This window comes from Acanthochromis polyacanthus, chromosome 15 (assembly GCF_021347895.1).
Source record: "Acanthochromis polyacanthus isolate Apoly-LR-REF ecotype Palm Island chromosome 15, KAUST_Apoly_ChrSc, whole genome shotgun sequence".
Lineage (NCBI taxonomy): Eukaryota > Metazoa > Chordata > Actinopteri > Pomacentridae > Acanthochromis > Acanthochromis polyacanthus.
In genome coordinates this window covers 12,918,585-12,939,240 of record NC_067127.1, presented here as the reverse complement: position 1 = coordinate 12,939,240, position 20,656 = coordinate 12,918,585, and the positions used below count along the sequence as shown (strand labels likewise).

At 40.1% G+C, this 20,656-nt stretch overlaps 1 protein-coding gene across 1 annotated transcript in view; it reads left to right on the top strand.

Annotated features, from left to right (window-relative positions):
• Positions 1-20,656, top strand: part of dst (dystonin) — a 110,582-nt gene that overhangs the window by 23,851 nt on the left and 66,075 nt on the right. Inside the window, 10 exon segments of the mRNA XM_051960487.1 lie at positions 2,769-2,858; positions 5,365-5,466; positions 6,614-6,691; positions 8,655-8,747; positions 18,144-18,310; positions 18,499-18,611; positions 18,790-18,896; positions 18,993-19,112; positions 19,468-19,563; positions 19,674-19,801. Coding sequence (XP_051816447.1) covers positions 2,769-2,858; positions 5,365-5,466; positions 6,614-6,691; positions 8,655-8,747; positions 18,144-18,310; positions 18,499-18,611; positions 18,790-18,896; positions 18,993-19,112; positions 19,468-19,563; positions 19,674-19,801 — 1,094 coding nt within the window.

The following is a 20,656-nucleotide window of genomic DNA, read 5'->3' as shown; positions in this document are numbered from 1 at the left end:
GGGGCTGCTGATTCCAGTTCCACCTTCAGAAAATGCTTGCTACAGCTTGCACTGACATTATGTAAACTTTGTCACAAACTTGGCAGCAGAAAGAAGGAAACAATATTTTCCCTCTAAGGTGCTGTAATAAAACATGTCACATGCAATAAAACTGCAGTTTGTAGCACCTTTGAGTTAGTAAAAACCAGGAAATTCTCTCTTGCATCATTGTTTGAGCTTGAGTTAATGGTTTAAATGGAATATTTACATTTTACTTTGCGTTTGACAGCCAGACTTCAGGCCTCTTGGGCTTATTGTTATGTCTGTTTCAGCGGACCTCACACGTGGTCCATGAGAAGAGGTGCTGAGTAATATTCGGGGATGTGCTTGGCTGACCCAATAACATTAGGGTGCAGGACTATTTTGGCAACACAGCTGTGGCAGCTATCTGGGATTACAGTGCTGAAAGCCCTGTGTGAAAGCAGGTCAGCGGGCAGAGGGGTGCTTTCAGAGACGCGGTATTTAGGACAGGAAGGAGAGGTGGCCCTGCTGGAAGGAGTTAAGTGCCTTGTTCAAGTGTTTAGCTAAGAGGTCATAGTGATGCCCGACTGAAGCGCTACTGTTCAGTGTTTTATTCTGCATTTATTTAGATTCAGAGTACACTGGGAGATTAAAAAAAAAGCTTCTTCTGAAATGAGTTTTTTTTTTATACCCTGGCTTAAACTGTCACTTAACACCAATTTAAAGGAATAACATAAAGTAGCAACATTAAAAACAGTCATTAGAGACTTACACAATGAGCTATAACATTAAAACCACTTTAACATAGTGTAGGTTTTGCATGTGCTGCATGAGATCATGGAAATGAGATATCTGATTGGAAACTGGGAAGTTCAGAGAAGTTTTGTCATCTGATGGGGTGTGTTGTTGTGCTGAGAGAGGCTGCTGCTGCCATGGGGGCTCTTCTTTGTCCACAACACTGTTCTGGTGATGCGTGTCCACATGAGCGCTAGGACCTTTTGGCTTTTTTCATCATGTTGCTGACGGATATTGTCTAAATGTGGCACTTTCATTGCTTATGGTATAATCTTCACAGATTTTTTACATTAGATCATATTGTTTTAATAAACATGATTATTTAATGTAGAATGAGACTATTTTGGAAAGTGGTGGATAAAACCATAAGGAAGTTTAACTTTTTTCTAAATCTGTGCTTAAATTGACACTGAACAGTAATTTGAAGAATGACTGGCATAGGGAAGCAATAGTGGTTGTAGATTAATACACCAATCAGCCACAACATTTAAAACCACCAGCCTAATATAGTGTTGGTCTATGAAGCTCTGAGTGGTTGGGGCATGAAGACAGGCTCTCTTGGGGTGTTGGCTGTGGATCCTTTTTGGGTCCTGTGTGTTACAGTGTGGAGCCAAATGGATGAGCTTGTTTCAGTGCATCCCATAAATGCTCAGTCGGTTTGGGATCTGGGAACTTAAAGGGTGTTTCAACGCCTTGGGCCCTTGGTTGTGTTCCTCAAGGTGTTCCTGAGCAGTTTTTGCAGTAGTGTGGGATGCATTGTCTTACTGGGAGGAGGCTGCTTTTATTGAAGTGTCATTGCCATAGAGGATGTGTTTGGTCTGCAACAGTGTTTAGGTGTCAAAGCAGCATCAACATGAATGCCAGGAGTAAAGGTTTTGCTGTGCAACATTGCATTGTAAAAAAGATGATCAATGTTATTCACTTCACCCATCAGTGGTTTTAATCTTGTTGCTGATAGATGTAGTTATCCTAAGTGCCTGAATGCGACACTGTAATTGCTTTATGGTATAAGCATCAAAGATCTTAGTCATCGTGGTTCAATAAACATGATCAGAAAATTTAAAATTACATGATTTTTTTAAATTACATGTTCTGTCGTTGGGCTGCATAGTAGCTCGGTGGTTAGCACTGCTGCCAACATTGTTGTACTACTTCCATCCATCCATCATCTATCATCTATACACCATTTTATCCTCACTAGGGTCGTGGGGGGTGCTGGAGTCTATTCCAGCTGACTTGGGCAAAGGCAGAGGACACCCTGGACAGGTCACCAGTCTGTCGCAGGACTACATATACAGACAAACAATCACACTCGCATTCCAAATACTAACCAGACCCGACCCTGTTGTACTACTTAAGATATATAATAATTGTTTTTTTAAACCCTCTTGGATTAGCTGAAAAATGCACACATGCCACAAATCTGGAAACTGGGCTGTTCTTCTGAGCTCACAAAAATGTTGATTTCTAGAGCTACTTGCATTCCACAGGGCAACAATGCTGCAAACCTATGATGATACTATAGAATATGATGCTTTGCACCACTGTGCAGTGGGGTTGGTGGTTAGCATTGTCACTTCACAGCTGAAAGATTCCCAGTTTGCATCCTGGCCTGGGTCTGGGATGTTTCTGCATGGGGTTTGCATGTCTCCCTGTGCATGCGTGGGTTTTGCTCTGGGTACTCTGGATTCCTCCCACAGTCTGTAAGTGTGGATGTGAGTGTGCTTGTTTGTCTCTATATGTAGCCCTGTGATAGACTGGTAACCTGTCCAGGGTGTCCCTTGTTTTAGCCTTAGATAAAGTGGGATTGGCTCAGCCCCTTGCAACCCTAATGAGGATTACGAAGTGTACAGATATTGGATGGATGGATGTTCTGTAGTTGCATACCTATATTTCAGCTATCGATGAACAGCTGTGTAGCAATTTGGTATTTACAGGCACCTTACATTTTTCTTTCTTCCTTGTGTTTGCAGGTACGAAAGCATATAAATGACCTGTACGAAGACTTACGAGATGGACATAACCTGATCTCACTGTTGGAGGTTCTGTCTGGAGACACATTGGTGAGTTGATGTTTATTAATTTATTTTTAAATGTTATCTTACTCTTTCTAATCAGTGCTTATTAAGGAGAACTCGAAGCCAACTTTCTTAGTCATAAAACACTTATGATGTTTTGGTGCATGTGGAACTTTGTCATGCTAATGAGTTCATAACTAGAGTAATTATCTTATCAAATCACAAATGACTGTAATTAGACACCAATAAGGAAAGTAAAACAACTGCCATTCCTCTTCTTGTAAAGCAGTTTATCACGACTGATTTACTGGCCCTCCCGTCTTCTTGCTTATGTAACTGACTGTAGGAGGAAAGAGGGAATCCTGGGATTTTACGTCTGTAATCAGAGCTGCTGTGTTTTCGTATCCACCAAAATCCCCTCACAAAGACAAAGCCACATTTTTTTGAGAACTGTTGTCAAGCTTCTTTTTTCCATTATCTGTGCTCTAATATCTACTCAACGTAATGACGTGCTTAACTTTATCATTGTGATTAGTTATGTTGTACTACTAGACATAAGCGATAAAAGTACGGCGTTGCTTTTTTTCAGTAACAGGAAGTAGCACTCAGTGATAGGATGTTTTAATTCAGCTGCAGTTGTGCCTCTAAAGTGGGACCAAACTTGGGATATTAAATAGTCTAGTTAACAAAAGAATGTTTTCTTTGTGTCGAAAAAAAAATGTGAACACATCAGGGCAAGCTAGAAAGTGTGAAATTCGCTCTGCGGTTGCGCCAGTGGAGTTCCTAGCAGGTTCTTGGCAGCCAGTAATCAGTCATTAACAAACTCCCTAACAAGCTTTAAAGCCCACTAACTGCCCAAGGCTGCTTTTAAACAAGTAACATAAATTGTTAGCATGAAATATCCTCGGGTGACACAGACACAGTATAATTTATGAAATATCACTGAGGAGGGTGTGTTTTGAAGAGATGGAGGCAGAGTTTGTGCAAGAAAAAATAATCAGTTCTCTGGTTTACAGCCTGTGCTTCTTCACAATGGAGAGTTTTATTGTTATATATTTAAATATAAGTGCTTCAGTACATCAAAAATCTTGAGGAATTTCCTCTAGTCATGAGACTGTTCTCAATATTTGACCCACAGGAGACAAATACTGCTGCAGGTCTGTGCGTACAAGGTTCTATTAGCTCTCATCAGTCTTATTGTCACTCAAGAGGACAAATATTGTTGCACATTTTAAATAATTTTCATAGATTTGCATTGTGCTAAAATATGGTCCTGTGGTGATTAATACATAGATGGACACAGGCATATAATCACTTTCCAGTCCGTCAAAACTTAAAATGATCAGGAAATGTACGAAATGAGCTGGAAAACGTTTCAGATTGTAACTCGCCAAACACTTTCACAAATGAGATTAATTTGTAACTATGTTAACCATTTTGTAATTGGCTACTCCCCTCTTTTCTTAAATTACAGATAATATCTGGCAAAGTCACCAAAAAATATTAATTTACATGTAAACTGTGAAACAGGTGAGAACTGTAAATAATGTCCACATCAAAATCATTTGTATATTTGTGATGTGGACATTTTTTTACAGTTTAGGCCTTTTTGTGTGTCTGTACAGTCTTTGTAAAATTACACTATTTTTTACTGCACTTAAATCAAGAAATAATATTGTTATTTTACAGACAATTGTTAGAAAGAAAATTAAGTTATCAATCCTGTACAAATGAAACATGGTAAATAATCAACAGTTATTTTACAGATTTCCCTGTTTTGTTAAATTACAAATAATATTTAGTAAATTCACATAAAACAAAAATATTCATTTACACATTAACCATAAGGGGAAAAAAATGCCAAAACTGTACACATTATCTTCAAAAAGTAATTTGTTCTTTTACAATGTGGGAGTGTAGAATTACACTATTTTTTACCTGTATTGAAATCAGTCATACAAATATCATTATTTTACAAATTTATAGTCACTGTTTTTAGAGTTATAAAAGCAGAATGACAGATTACAGATTACAAATTACAAATACAAAATGTTAGAGTACTGCATATTTTTTATTCTTTTTTGGCACCTTTGCTGCTAGATTTTCTGTGTTTTTGTGGGGTTTTTTTACAGTGTGGCTCCAATTTGTGTGTTATATATGTGAATACTATAGAAATGGTATCAGTATTTCATTTCTCTGTTAAAATTATATTCTTACATTTATATTGAATTACATTGTGAGGTCTTTGTCCAGTCCAGAGTACATGTAATATAAGTACATGTTACTAATATCCTGTGCGACCTTTACTCTGTATATTTAAAATGCATGTATTCCTGTGCAAAGAACTGCAGCAGTTCCTCCCCCTCCAGTCTGACTAACTTTCATCCTTTAAGTAGCTATCTGTGTTCTGTTTACATCCCACTTTCCTGCTCTTCTGTTCTCCACTCTTTGATTGGTTTGTGTCCATTGTCTAACTTTCTTTGATTTGGCCGCTGTGTGTGTGTCCGTGTCTTCCTTTTCTCCCCCCATGTGTTGCCTTTTCGGTGGTAAGCCAAGGGAGCGTGATTTACTGAAGACTTTGCGGTTGGTGAGTGGGACAGAAGCATGTGCAGTTGAGCAGCATGGAGACACGGTGGATGATGATGATAAGGGGGTATGTGTGGCTTTACCCCCTCCACCTCCTTGTAATGAACTAATTCAGAGCGTGCTGTGACCAGTTAACGGGAGCGTAGAAACAATCCCGCTGCAGCTCTCATCGTAGCCTTAAGTAGCTGCCTGAGTAGATTTCTCAGTTTTTATATTATAGAATAGTGCTTCCCTCCTCATGATTTAGTTAAATTTTGTTTCGTCAGTGCAACACTGCGTTTCATGGTGATGCTTTCTTCATGAGGGCATAATATACATTTTTGTTTATGTTGCCAGAAAATACAGATAAAACCAAGAAATACGCGCTTGAGCCAAAGACCCAGGCAGCTTCATTACCAAAATTTCTTTTTGGGCTTGTGTGTTACACAACACTAGAGATTTGGCATTTAGAAGCATTAAAAAGATGCAGTATATTATAATGGAAGTTTTCTACGAAGCTTGGGTCTTGACATCCATTTCACTAGCTTTGCGGATCATTGAGTTAAACTCTACGAACCTCCATGATGATCTGGACATTTTTTTCATTTGCTGCTTTCGAGTATTTTGCTGCTTTCGAGCCTTAAGAAGGCTCAGTAAATGAATGACATCCACTATGTGAAAGAGATGTTTTGGTGCTTTGCTGCTGAAGATGAGTAGGATGGCTGAACACAGTGCAAGTCCTTTGCTACTGCGGCATCCGGGCTTGAACGCATTTTCCATTTCATTACCTCATGCTGTGGCCCCCGACTGTTCACAACATTTTGCCACAAGAGGTCATATAATACAGCATTCTTTGATTGTTTATAGCACATTAAACTGGATAATGTTAATTATTCAAGCTGCATCATTTACTCTAAAAGTTGGGTATCTAGCTGGTTAGGATGCTTGATTTGTTATGACATGTTCAGAGCAACTTTGTAGCGGTGTCAAAGGTGGAAGATGTAGGAAGGTACACTGTATGTACACTATGCACATTTTGAGTGGACTGGGGAACAGTGTTGTGGGTAGAGTTTTTGTGTGTTCTTTTATGTCTTGCACCTCACCAGCACAGCGGGTAAGAACCTACAAGCATGTCCTGTGTCCTCCATGCTACTAATCATTTTTTAATTTGCTCTCTGATGTTGAGAAGAATCTAATTAGCATACATGGCTCCTCTTCCCTCTTTATGTCCACAGCCTCGGGAGAGAGGGAGGATGCGCTTCCACAGACTCCAGAATGTACAAATAGCACTGGATTATTTAAAGAGGCGGCAGGTAAGGATCAGTTCACATATATTTTCAGACTTTTTATTTTTGACGAGGATTGGAATAAATTCGAATTGGTATAATCATACACCTTTTAACCCTGTAAATCCCGAGCAGTTTCTAAGTGTTTCTTTTTATCACATTTTTACCTACTGTGGGCTCATTGTAGCCTAGCCGCGCTAGACAACCCACGGCAACGAATTTAATTCTCTGCCAGGGTGGGTCTAGTTACCCTCCATAAGGCTCGAGGCTGGATGCTCCTAAAACTGGCCGGACCAATCACCATGAAGTGTAGAGTCAGAAGGCGGGCGTAACGAAGTGACGACAGAGGCGTGACGATTCTGACAGAAACAACCGGCGCACAATAAACAGTTATCTTTCGACTTGGCTTTGGCCACAGCCCTTAAAGATTTGAAGCTAAAATTCAACTTGAAAGATAAACAAAGGACGGCACTGAAGTGTTTCATTGAGAAGAAAGACGTATTTGGACTTAAGCCGATGGGATATGGCAAATCCTTAATATAGGTACCAGTTGGCTCCGCTGGTTGGGAAGCTAATGGGACTTAGCCACAATCCGCCGGCGCTCTGGGAACTCCGTCAGCCTATTCGTTGCACTGATTGGTTGTATACCTACCCAATTGCTGCAGAGTGATTTGAAAGACAACCTTTTAGCCCGCCTCCCTCCCTGTCGAGCAGCCCTAGACCCTTGTGCCTTCAGAAACATGGGTCTAGCGCGGCTAGGCTAGGCTCATTGTTTACTGTAATATAAAATCCTGCACCTCCATGGAAACAACTGAAAAAGATAGAATTTCTTTGATTTTTTTTTATCTCACAAAAATATAAAAAAAATATAACGACAACCTGGAATCAACATTTAAAACGTTTTTCAGAATGCACATGAGAGTTACCTTTACTGGTTTACTGATTCATAGCCATAACCAAGTGAAAGTCCTCATCATTCATTTGGAATTTTAACTCTTTGAGGTAGGGTAGTGTGCAGCTGTTATGTATTTTGGGAGCTGCATTACATTATCATTTGTTCATTTGTAACCAGACTGGCAGCAAATGCAAGTAAAACTGCATATGCAAATTGGTGGCAGTCACAGACACACTGTGTCTGGATTTCTGGGATCAGTCCACCCCAGTGACTACTTAGACGCCGCCTGTTCTCGTGCATCGCGCACTATTGGTCTCATGCGTAATTTTTCTTTTGGCTTTCCTTTCAAAAATTACAATTCAGTTGAGTTGCCACAAGTAATAGCAGCATTTAAGGAGCGCTGACTACAAGTCCCATCAGTGGGATTTCAAAGCGCTTTGATTGCCCTCCCCTCCCCCGCCACCCTCAGGATGTGAAGAAGAACACAGCCTCGTTGAGTCGTAGCCAGATGTGACGTAAGGCTCAAGACAAAGGAATCATAGATGGTCACAAATGAGTTGTTCTATTGTTTTAGCAAGAGTACATACCAGACACATCCATGTATCCTCTGTACTCATAAAAGTGTAATATGATCTAAGCCCTTGAGCTCTCCTAAATCTCCCCCTGCAGCTGATTGATTACAGTTATTACAGATGATCAGGCTGCCAGTGGAGGAATAAATAATTTACTGCTATATTACATCAGGATTGTGTTCAGTCACTGCTCTCTGTGTTATGCTTTAGGTGAAGGATGCCATTAAATACACATAATTTTTCATTTTGATGAGTGGCACGTTCTTCACATTTAATTAGCAGAAATCATTAATGCTCAGTGTTTATCTTAGTCCCACTCTATGATTAAAGTAACACTGTTCACTGGAATAATATTATGACTACTGTGCCACCTAGTGGTGGTTGTTAAATCACAGACACAAGTCAAAATAATAAACACTCATATATATTTTTTTGTACTTCATTATTAGAACAAATACGTGTGAAGGTGAATATTGTGATATTGTAATTATGTATGCATTAATAGTGCTTTTTCTGTCATCAGGTCAAACTTGTAAATATCAGGAATGACGACATCACAGACGGCAACCCAAAACTGACCCTGGGATTGATCTGGACCATAATTCTGCACTTTCAGGTCAGTGTTCCTATAGTATTGTTCTTAAATACTAGTGCTTTTGATAGGCAAGTAATTACGGTATATTGAATCCAGAATGTTTTCTTGTAAAACACATATTGGCTGAGCTCACTGGGCTGTTAACTTTTAAATTATGTGCGTCTTTGCATCATATTCGATTTTGTTCTGTTGCATATTTTTGATATTTTAATGCAGAAGATGTTCAAGAGCTTTGGGATTGAGCTGCATAATGTCAATGGCCCTCAGTTTGTGCTTTTAAATGCATCCATGATATGAGTGTTCCTGCTTTTGACCACAAGGTGTCAAAGCTGTGCAGCACACATCCTGATTAATGATGCGATTCATTGGGGATTTTAGTGTAATATATCATGCTGGTGTTTACTTGACTTACTTTAGTTCATGTTTGATTCAACTCAAGTTGCAACTTGACAAGTTAACATCAAGTAGTTGCTTGTAGCTGCATTGCCGTGGTATTGTAGGGAAAGGGAAGGGAAAAATGGCAACAGATCTTTTTTTTTTAATCTGTGCAATTCATAAGATTTGAACAGAAGGAAAGTATTCTCCTCTGTGTTATTAGTTGTTTCCCAGAATCTACTTGATTTACATTTTTTTTCACAAGGCAGCAGAGTTGTGGCTTTATTTTGTGGAACTTTTGTGCACTTATTGGAAAAAGCCAAGCATGTGTGTCCACTTATAAAAGCGTTTTGGAGAGCTGTGATGGTTTTCAGGGTGCTGTGTGCTCTAAGCCGAGTCTGTATCTTGTTGGATGTTCTCTCTGGGAATACCAAACATTTTATTGCTGTGACACAAACCAGTTCAAATGGGCTAGTCTGTATGTGCATGCTACAAGTATCCAGGTGTGCAGCAGAGTATTCAAGGACGATTCATGATCTAACAGCATGCAGAAATGCTCTCTACTTCTCATCCCCTCCCCTCCTCTCCTCCCTCATTTTATAAGATTAATAACTTTGGCACATGCCAGTTGTAATTCAGGGACATGGATATTACAGATAATAGTGTGTGTCTTTCAGATGTCTGGCTTTGATTGCGATGGGAGGGAGTTAGCATACTGTTTCAGAAACCGCATACAGACTAATACCTTCACTGAATTGATGGAGAGAAAGTAGCTAATATAATTTTGCCTGAACTCCAACATGCTGACAGGTAGCGTCTGCGATGATGCCAACACCTGCTGCTGTCAGTCTCACGCAAGCCCTTGAGCAGTTGATCCAGCAGCAAAAGGCCTGTTTCTTCTTGATTTGGAAGGACACCAGGATCTTTTGGAGAAAATGTGAAATGTCACAGCATAGACCTTTGGCTTTATTAAATAAGCATAGCCAACAGCATGCTGACATGTATGAACTGCACACTATTTTCATATATCATGTGTTGGTATGACTGACTTTGCCAGAAGTATTCAGGATCAGTCTTATAGACGGGCAGTTTTTTTTTAGGACAAAGTATGCCTGCTTTTCTCGCTGCTGCAGGCTAATTTTTAATATAGACTTATGTAATAGATTTGAATCACCTCTCTACTTCATGGCTGTTTTACTGTTTTACTGCTGTAGTTTTGTGAAGGTGTTTCAGACATTATGAATGGTTTAGTCATGTCTGTACAGCTGCAGAGTTGAATTTAAAACCAGCTAGTGTTGTGTTCTTTAGAATGGTGCTCAGTGTATTTTTGCCTGGGATGTGGGGTGGAGTGTTGCTGGTGACAGTGCACAGTCGTGACAAAGCACTGCTGTCAGGTGTTTCAGTGCTTGTCTGACTTGTTTGTTTTGCCCTGACTATCACTTTCTCGGTGTGCGATGGCTATTGTTCTGCTACCTACTTAACACAATGACCAATTCATGATTCATTCATGTTGTTTATTCACTGTTATTAAAACAATGTCATTGAAAAATATAATTTAAAAGAAATACTCAGTCTACATCATACTGAATGCTGATTGAAATATGTCTAATCTAGTCTAATGCTGCAGTGTCTGGTAGGTTGACCAACACAAGGAGAGTCAGGAGTGATCAGTACATTGTAGTTTGAACTGTGCTGGCTGTCAGGTGACTTTGACCTTCAGATAAACTTCATTGACGTTTAAATAGTGTATGCTCACAGTAGCACACAGCTATTTTTAGTTGAGCTGTGTGGTGGCATTATATTTACACTTTAACATGCTTCCTATTCTCTTTTTGCCCTTAAAGTACACATATATTCCTTTACAGAGGGCTTGTGACAGTGTTCTCCTATAATTGCTTTAGTGGTTTTATACTGTGGATCACTTCCTGGTTGGAGAATTTGCTCTCTTGCAAACTGCAGTGGTGGTGATCTGTTCAGATAATAGTGTTTGTCTAAGCCATTGGACTGAAGCCCCACCTCTGGCTCGGCCATTGGATGTAGCTTGATTAATAGACAAAGTGAAAGCACTCTGTTGTCCAGCTTGGATTTGCCTCGGCTCCTGCTGCTCCCGTTGACCTATCCCATTCTGGTTTTCAAAGCCTTTCTGACCGGCCGGTTCATGCAGCCAAACTTGCTGAGCCAAAATTTCTCACAGAATAATAGGCAGCCTTCAGCTGGCTTCCAATTTGCAGTTTTAAAGCTTGTCCTCCATGCAGACACAGTGTGGCTTCATCACACAAATATTATGAAAAGGAAATAGGCAGCTGTGATGTGTCTGTTTACTGTCTTGATGAAGCCAGCCTGAAACAGGTCTGTCCACAAGCCTTTTTTCATTCTCACCCGGCTGAGAGCTGCGAGCACGTGGGCCACGTCTGTGTGTGCATTTATGGTGTTTGTGCTGGATTAGCGATGCCGGAAAAAATGTTTCAAAGGTCGGAAAAGATTCCAGTGTCAGAGGCGAGACCCAAGAGAGAGCAAGGGAGCAAATGAGAAATGAAGAGAGTGAGAAGGAGAGAGAGAGAGAGAGAGAGAGAGAGAGAGAGAGAGAGAGAGAGAGGCTGACCGGTTCCCAGCAGTGAGTCTCTTAAAGTCAACGAAAGGAAGACGTCAACTCTGCTCCGAGTGAAACGAGCTTTCTGTCTGTCTGCCGGGCTGCCACTGCTTATTGCTGCTGGCACTGTGTTGAAATGGCTTTCTGTCAGTGGGATAGTGGCTCTACAGACCGAATGGCGCTCACTGGATACTTTGCCTGAAAACTATTCGACACAGTTAATGGGTAAGACATGGGAAACATCTGTGGCTGTGTTCGAGGCCCTAAAGAGGAACACTACATTGACCCGAAGAAAGCTCCACTGAATCCTGAATCGAAAGAGCTCAAAGGTCGCCGCTATTTTCAGAGGAAGAAGAGAAAATCAGGGGAGTTTAAGCCTGGTGGATCTCTCAGGAATCCTGTAAGTGAAACCAGTACTAGCAAGGCCATCTACAGAAGTGCAGAGTTTCAAGATGACACAGATGGGAACATCGAGGAGAACCAAGCCAGGCTGTGTGAACCCTCACAGGTGGAGAAGGAGAACCGTCTATCCAGACAAGGCAGCATCAGCAGAGGTGTTTACGTTGGAGAGGTACCGGTTTTAATCCTCAGAGATCCTTGTGATCAACCTCCTGTCACAAATTTAGCATACAGGCTGGGAAGGTTTCCTACAGACCAGGCCGACGGTGACAGAAACAGGTCTACTGTAGAAGCAAAGCTCCATGGAATTAGCACAACGTCCAGAGGCATCTCAGCCAAGGATGGTCTTCTTGTAAAGAAGCTGCTACGACGCCAGTTAAGGAGGGCTGTTAGCTTTGGAGCAGTGGAGCACATGCTGCGGACCCTGAGGGGTAATGACAGACCTGGGAGCGAGGAAACGTTTGCCAAGATTATATGGGGCTCTCAAGCACACAGGAGGAGGAGACGGAGGTCCTACACCTGCTCTGGTTACGTAGACTGTATTCCAGCTCCTGCCAAATGTATTTCCACCCAACATGAGGTAAACCAAGAACCCGCTATCTATAGCCATTATGGGGATGATTCATAATAAGGGATTTGATTGGGGCATACTGTAACCTGAGCATTGCAAGGCTGATGTTTTAATACATGTCAGTAAGGCAGCTCCTTACTGTGCTAAACAAATATCCCTATTACAGAGTTTTATATCCCATTGGCATGGTCCATTGAATTTTGTTAAAATTGTATCCAGGGATTCTTGTATAACTCAAAAATGACATGCTATAGAAGATTATGTAAAAAGAGTGTTGATGCATAATCACATTATCTGAAAACTACTGTCAAAGTACACATGCTGCTCATCTGTACAGTTGGTGGAGTTGAATGACTGTTTCGTTGAAGTCCAATTGGTAGTTGACGGATTACATTGCATCAGTAGTCACATGTGTACAATGGAAAGCTTTTTATCAATGAAAAATAACAACCTTTCACTATTCAGAAGTGGCTATAAGTGACAGAGTATGTGTTTGAGATGTGTTTCAGAGATTCAAATGCATGATTTGAGTCTTTTGTGGAGTGGTAGCAGAACGTGGTTGTGTTGGTTGCATTCATAAAATATAATGTTGTATTCATTCCTAATCTTAATAAACATTCTTACAAGTTAGGTTTGATATCATAGTGGTTGCAGTAGTTCTTTAAGAGGCTGAAACAGGTGAAAATATATGGTGTTTACTCTAAGTGCATCCGTCTGTGAATTATATTTCAATGTTTGTGGATCCATGGTGACTCTGTTTTATTGCATTCTTCTTGAATCTCCTTTATCCTTCCGTTTGTTTTATGGAAACCATAGTGTTGTCAAAGTGTCCAGTAAAACTGCTGCACTAAGTCAGGTTCAGCTCTTCGCAGGAAGGCTGAGTGTAGCCGCTTGCCCACTTTATACCTTGTTCAGGAGTCATGAGTTTCCGCCATCATCATCATTTTAGGGTCCCAACTGGACTCATTAAAATAGCTAAATCAATTTTGTGTCCCTGGCTGTCGGCCTGTTAAAGTTCTGTATACTTTGGAAGTTATAGAATTTTTAATGCTGGTCTCTGGAGGGATTCCTCCTCTTTTTACATCTTTTTGCTTCTGGGCTTTGCGATTTGTGCTTTTGTTAATCTTGTCTCAGCTATAGTGTGTTGATTGGCTGGACATTGTTACTGATTCTGGTACTATTGTCACATGATTGCAAACCAAAGTCTCTTACAAAATAGATGGATTTATTGGCTTACTAGCTAAAGTTTATCCTGTAAGATCTGTACTTTATGTTTTTTGGGGATTCTTTGCTTCTTGGTCCAAACTGTGTGATGAACTGGAGCTGTCCATGTCATGGGAAATATATGTGTTTCAGAAACATATGGTGTTTCCATCATGCTGACTTCTTGGCTTGTGTGTTACAGTGTTACAACAAAATCGAGAAAGGGTTTAATCAATATTTAAGAGATTGTTTTGATGTAATCAGTGGTGGAATGTAAAGTATTGTACTTAAGTAAAAATTGGAAGTGCTTGTAATCTACTTGAATTTTTACATTTCATGCTACTTTCCTAATTCTGCTCCACTACATCTTAGACGGGTCAGTCTCCCTTAATTCAACTAATGCCTCATGCCTGACCACCTTCAATTTGACAGATTTTTTAAAGGCATGACTGGCTGATTGAATTGAGCAGGTGTAAAATCTATGGTCAGAGGTAACATTAGTTTTTGTGTTAAAATTTCTTAAAGAGGCAGTGGGGTCATGTTGATTTTCTTTGTGCCAATCTGTGGAGCAATGTTTGAAGTGCCATAAAATGAGAAAATGCTGAAACCAGTACACCATGCATTATTGCAATTTTATTTGCTAACAAGGTTTAATGAATTTTAACAGGTCTTGATAAAGAAATTAAAAACAAATTTAAAAAAATATATCTGACATATTGCTTGTACCACTTTTCATTACAATAGCTTGAAGGACTATGAGTTGGAAAACCATGATTTTTCTTTTAGACCAATAGCAGTGTTAAACTAGAAAAGCACTCGGAGAGCGCATACCTCCGCCATGCCGTGTGTCTGTTTGTTTGTCTGTCTGTCTGTCTGTGTGTGTGTGTGTGTGTGTGTCTGTCTGTTTGTCTGTTAACAGCAGGCGGCCATCTCTCAATTGGATAGAGACCTTCAAAAAAATCTTGGATCCAGACGGTGATCCGGATCACCTCCAAAATCTAATCGATTGTTACTCTTGCTCTTCCGGACATCCTGTAAAAATTTGGTGAAAATCCGTCCATGAGGAGTTATGCTGTTAACAGACAAACAGACACACACACACACACACACACACACACACACACACACACACACACACACACACACACACACACACACACACACACACACACACACACACACACACACACACACACAGACGGACAGACAAACAAACTCTGGTGATTACATAACCTCCTGGCGGAGGTAATAACACTTCCAGTTGGGACCACTTTAGCAGTGGTTTCACCTATCATACCAGCTCAGTGTGTTCTAATATTGGCTATAAATGCAAAAAACAGAATTTTAGAATTTTTTTTCTCAGAAATTATGCCTCTGACTGAATCACAGGAAAAATAAATTCTGCCTCATAGAGTGGGACATTGAGTTTTTATGGTTAGTTGAATATTGAAACAGAAGAAATCATATAACTGGTTTGTGCTCGTCTATCAAAGCAGGATTGTAGCATTGAAGACCACATGTGCATTTCAATGAGCTGACAAGATTATGGTACTGTAGCTATCTTATTTTTCAAGTTATGGCACTTTAAGCATTGCCCCACAGATTAGTGTGAAGAAAATTATGCAAAATCCTACACAATCTTGAATTTTTGACTCAAATACTAATGTTACCTATAACCCCAGATTTTACACATTTTACTTCATAACATATGCGTGCACAGAAAAAAATGACAAATATGAAATGGTTAGAGGTGAACTTCATAAAAAGTGTGGTGAATTGAAGTGGAATGATCCAAATATAAATGTTGTACTTTTTATTGAACTGCATTCCTGTGACAGCTGTAGTTACTTGTTACTTTGAATATTAGACTTTTCTTTCACATCCTGTTCAGTGAGAACCATGTACCTCTATTTAGTATTCATCAGAGCTTCAGTAGAAAACTACCAGACTTCTCTTTTAGGTTCTTGAAGGCGTTTCACCTCTCGCCCAAGAGGCTGGTTCAATTGTCTGAAGTTCATAGGATTACCATGACCGAGATGACTGAGAATCTAAACACACTACTCCATGTTTGGTGATTTCAAATTTGAGATGTTCTGATATACAGAGGAACATCCTCTTACTAGTTAAGATATATAATAATTATTTTAAACCCTTGAATTTGCTGAAAAATGCACAAATGCCACAAAGCTGAAAACAGGACTGTTCTTCTGAAGTCTCAAAAATGTGACTTTCTAGAGATACATGCATCTCACAGGGCAGCAACGCTGCAAACATATGATGATATTATAGAATATGATGCTTTGTGTGGGCTGTACAGTGTGTCGGTAGTTAGCGCTGTCGCCTCACAGCCATGATTCGTGGTTCGTGTCCCAGCCTGGGACTGAGATCTTTCTGTGTGGAGTTTGCATGTTCTCCCTTTGCATGCGTGGGTTTTCTGTGGATTCTCCGGCTTCCTCCCACAGTCCAAAAATATGCTGAGGTTAAATGGTGATTCTAAATTGTCTGCAGGTGTGAATGTGAGTGTGTTTGTTTGTCTCGATGCGTAGCCCTGTGATAGACTGGTGATGTGTCCAGGGTACCCCCTGCCATCGTCCTAAGTCAGCTGAGATAGACTCCCCACGACCCTAATGAGTATTAGGCGGCGTACAGATAATGGATGGATGGAATATGAGTTGGAAAACCGTGATTTTTTCTTTTGGCCCAGTAACAATATTAACACTTCCAATTGGGACCACTTTAGCAGTGCTTTTTTCTATCATACCAGCTCAATGTGTGTTCTGATATTGGCAATAAATGCAACTAATTTAATTTTAAGATTTTTTTTTCTCATGAAGAATGCCTCTGACTGGATCACAGGAAAAATAAATTGTGTCTCTTAGCGTAGGAAAAAAAGATTTTATGATTAGTTCAATATTAATAAAATAATAATACATTTTATTTGTATAGTGCTTTTCAAAATACTCAAACACTTTGCATAGTTAAATTCTAAAATCAGCAAACATTTAAGAGGAGCATCAAAAAACAAATTAGTTTTATGTATTAAAAGTAGTTCTGAACAGGTGGGTTTTAAGGAGTGATTTGAAAGTGGTCAGATCGGTGCATTCATGGATTGTAGGGTAGGGAGTTCCAGAGTGTGGGGGCAGATATGGAGAAGACTGCATCGTCCTAAGTTCGGTGCTTGGTTGTGAGCTGGGGGACAGAGAAGGTTTGCACTACTGAAGTAGGAAAAAAAAAACTGGTTTGTGTTGTTCTATCACAGCAGGGTTGTGCCACTGAAGATATGTACATGTCAATGAGCTAGTTAAGCTAGTCAAGTTATGGCATTGCCTCAAACATTTCTCCACAGTTTGGTGTGAAGAAAATGATGCAGAAATAGAGAACCTAAAAGAGAAGTGAAGTTACTTTCTGCTGAACCTCCAATGATTACCATGACCTGGGCGACTGAGAATCTACACACACACACAACTCCATGTTTGGGGATTTCAAATTTGAAATATTCTGATAAACAGAAGGACATTCTCCTACTACCTATAATATATTACAGTTCTTTTTCAAACCCTTTTGGATTACCTGAAAAATGCACAAATGCCACAAAGCTGAAAATAGGAGTGTTCTTCTGAGCTCATAAAAATGACTTTCTAGAGATATGTGGATCTCACAGGGCAGGAACACTGCTAACATATCATGATATTATGGAATATGATGCTGCCAAACAGTATATAAAGTAGTTATATTAAGCCTCTGAACTTGAGGTTCAGAGGGTTAAGTTTTTACTTTTTTCTCACAATGTGGTATTAGAACTTTCATTTAATTAAAAGGATCTGAATGCTGCTTCTACCAGTGGCTGTCATAAATGTGCTTTAAACCTGGTACACCAACAAAGCTGTGGAACTCAACCTGTAGTGTCACTGTTTGTTTTACGTCATATTCATGCTGTATTGTGTGCTGTAAAACCACTGAGTAATTCATTACACAACTCTGTCCCACGTAGCTGATCTGCTGATGACTTTGTCCATGTATACACAGAGCTGTCAATGAACTGGATAAGTGATTCTTACCTAATTTTAAATAAAATATGTCCATTTATTATTGGCGTCAGGGTCTTCTCTGTACAAGATATTTACTACAACAGTCAAACCTGTAAATATGAAGTCTGTATGCCACAGAAGGAGTTTAGCAGAACTGTAAGGATTTGATTTTCTGTGCCTCTAAACCACGCTCCCCGTATTGTGGATTTAATGCATTTTGAAAGCCTGTTTTCTCTTTGTCTTGGTGACAGATCTCGGAGATCCATGTAACAGGGGAATCCGAGGACATGACGGCCAAGGAGAGACTGCTGCTCTGGTCCAAGCAGATAACGGAAGGCTACGTAGGGGTACGATGTGACAACTTCACAACCTCCTGGAGGGATGGGAGGCTATTTAATGCCATCATACACAAATACAGGTAACATGCATACAACACCAGGGTTTTTTTTGAATAGCAATAAAATATTTGCAATTTATTTGGATGCAATAAAACTCCCACACTTTGCCCTTTCAGTATTGCAACTTCTCAGAATTTCCTGCCTTGAATTGTCTGATCATACACGCCTTCCTCACCTCATTTTCGTTTTCTGTCCTTATCTTTTGCAGACCTGACCTGGTTGACATGAGCCGTGTGTCAGCGCAGACCAACAGATCAAATTTAGAACAGGCGTTTTGCGTGGCCGAACAGCTGGGGGTGGCCAGACTGCTCGACCCAGAGGGTGAGGTCCATGCACCGTTTCACCTGTGCTTTGACTCTGAAAACACTGCAAATGCTTAAACACCTTGATGCCATAAATCATGTGCTGGGAGGCTTGAATTTTGGCTGGAGGAATAATTCCTCTGAGTACAGCTCATGTGTGATGTTTATAAGCTTTGGGTTTTTACTCTCCTCATCAGATGTCGACGTTCAGTCCCCTGATGAAAAATCTGTCATCACATATGTCTCGACGCTGTTCGATGCCTTCCCCAAAGTACCCGATGGTGTTGATGGAATCAATGCTAATGTAAGTTAATGGAGTTGATCCATAAGCGACTCCACCCAATCCAAGCTAAACGGCTGAGAAGTGAGTTGTGGCTGATGATTCTTTTTCTCCGAGCAGGATGTTGATATCAAATGGGTGGAGTACCAGAACATGATCAAATACCTCAGCCAGTGGATCAAACACAATGTGGCCATAATGTCAGATAGATCATTCCCGAACAACCCTGTGGAACTCAAGGTAACAAATAAACATCAGTGTTTTACTATCATCAGTAAAAGCTTTTCTTCAATCTCGCTTAAGTTGAGCTCCAGGTGTCTTATTTTACGCAGTTCTTGGAGCCTGCATGTGTTGTCTGAAAGGTGAAGGATAATTGCCTGCTTCAGATAGCTTAACTGTAATGCCTATCTGCTGAAACTGAGACTTAAAGGGATATTGATGGATATGCGAGAGCAGCAGCATCCATTTGCTGTGAGAAGTCGATAGCTTCTAAAAGCGAAGACGCATTCATTCAGTTCTTTAAAGATGAAGGCACAGATGCTTAGAGATTGTATAGAAACACGTTAAAACCTGTTATTTCTGCTTTCTTTTACAGGCACTTTATACACAGTATCTCCAGTTCAAAGAACATGAAATCCCACTGAAAGAAAATGAGAAAACCAAAATCCAAACTATGTACAAAATGCTTGAGGTATCCAGAAAAAATGTTTGCGAAACAGACGACTTTGCTGTTTTGATCACACATTTGCCGTCTTACAAATTGCAGAAGTAACAAGTGTGTGTTTGGGGTGTGTCTGACAGATGTGGATTGAGTTTGGACGCATTCAGTTACCCCCGGGTCATCACCCGAACGACGTGGAGAAGGAATGGGGTAAATTAATTGTTGCCATGCTTGAAAGAGAGAAGAGCCTGAGGCCAGAGGTGGAAAGGTATGTGGAGGCACTAATCTTATTTGTACTTTCTCTGACCTGAGCCATCACAATGTCATAATGTAAAGTCTAATATTTATGGACTCTATAAACTTACAACCTTTGGAGTTACTGGGAAGTCAAAAGTCACAATTCATTATTGGGGCTGGACTTTAATTTGACAAAAGGCATGATTGCTTGAGGTCACAGCTGTACTTAAAGCCAAAAATATTCACCTTATGTGCTATTTTCCTGAATGAAATCTGTAGAGATAAGGAAGCAAACGTGCTGCATGAGTCAACATAATATTTTCTGTGGTTGATGCAGGTGGAGTGCTGCAGTGTCATATTGCAAGCCTGTTAATGTCTTTACTGAAACCAGAGACTAAGGATCAGTGCTGTATGTGATTTGCTTTACTAAAGCAGAAATCCTCACTCTGAGTAGCTCCATGGTGTGGTTTATATGGACATACAGTATTAATAAGCTGTCATAAACACCATTTCTCTATCAGATTTAATGCAGCCAAAGTACATCTTTTGCATATGATAAGATTTCTTTTTCCACTTTCACTTTGAGTGTTGATGAAGCGATCAACATCAAACAGAAAAATGATGTAGAGTTGTGTTCTGCAGTTCATGAACACAATCATGAATCATCTGGTTACTTTAAATAGGCTGAAATGGTAAGTAAATATTTACCAAAGCATGCCCCAGCATGTGTTAGAAAGTTACTGCTTTCTTATGGCATCTGATGTTCTGTTTGTTTGCCGTGTAAATCTTATTTCTATGGAAACTCAGATATCGCCTTTTGGATCTGCTTCCTGACAATAGTTGAGGCAAGCGTACAGTTCCATTCCTGCAGACATGGCCCATCAAC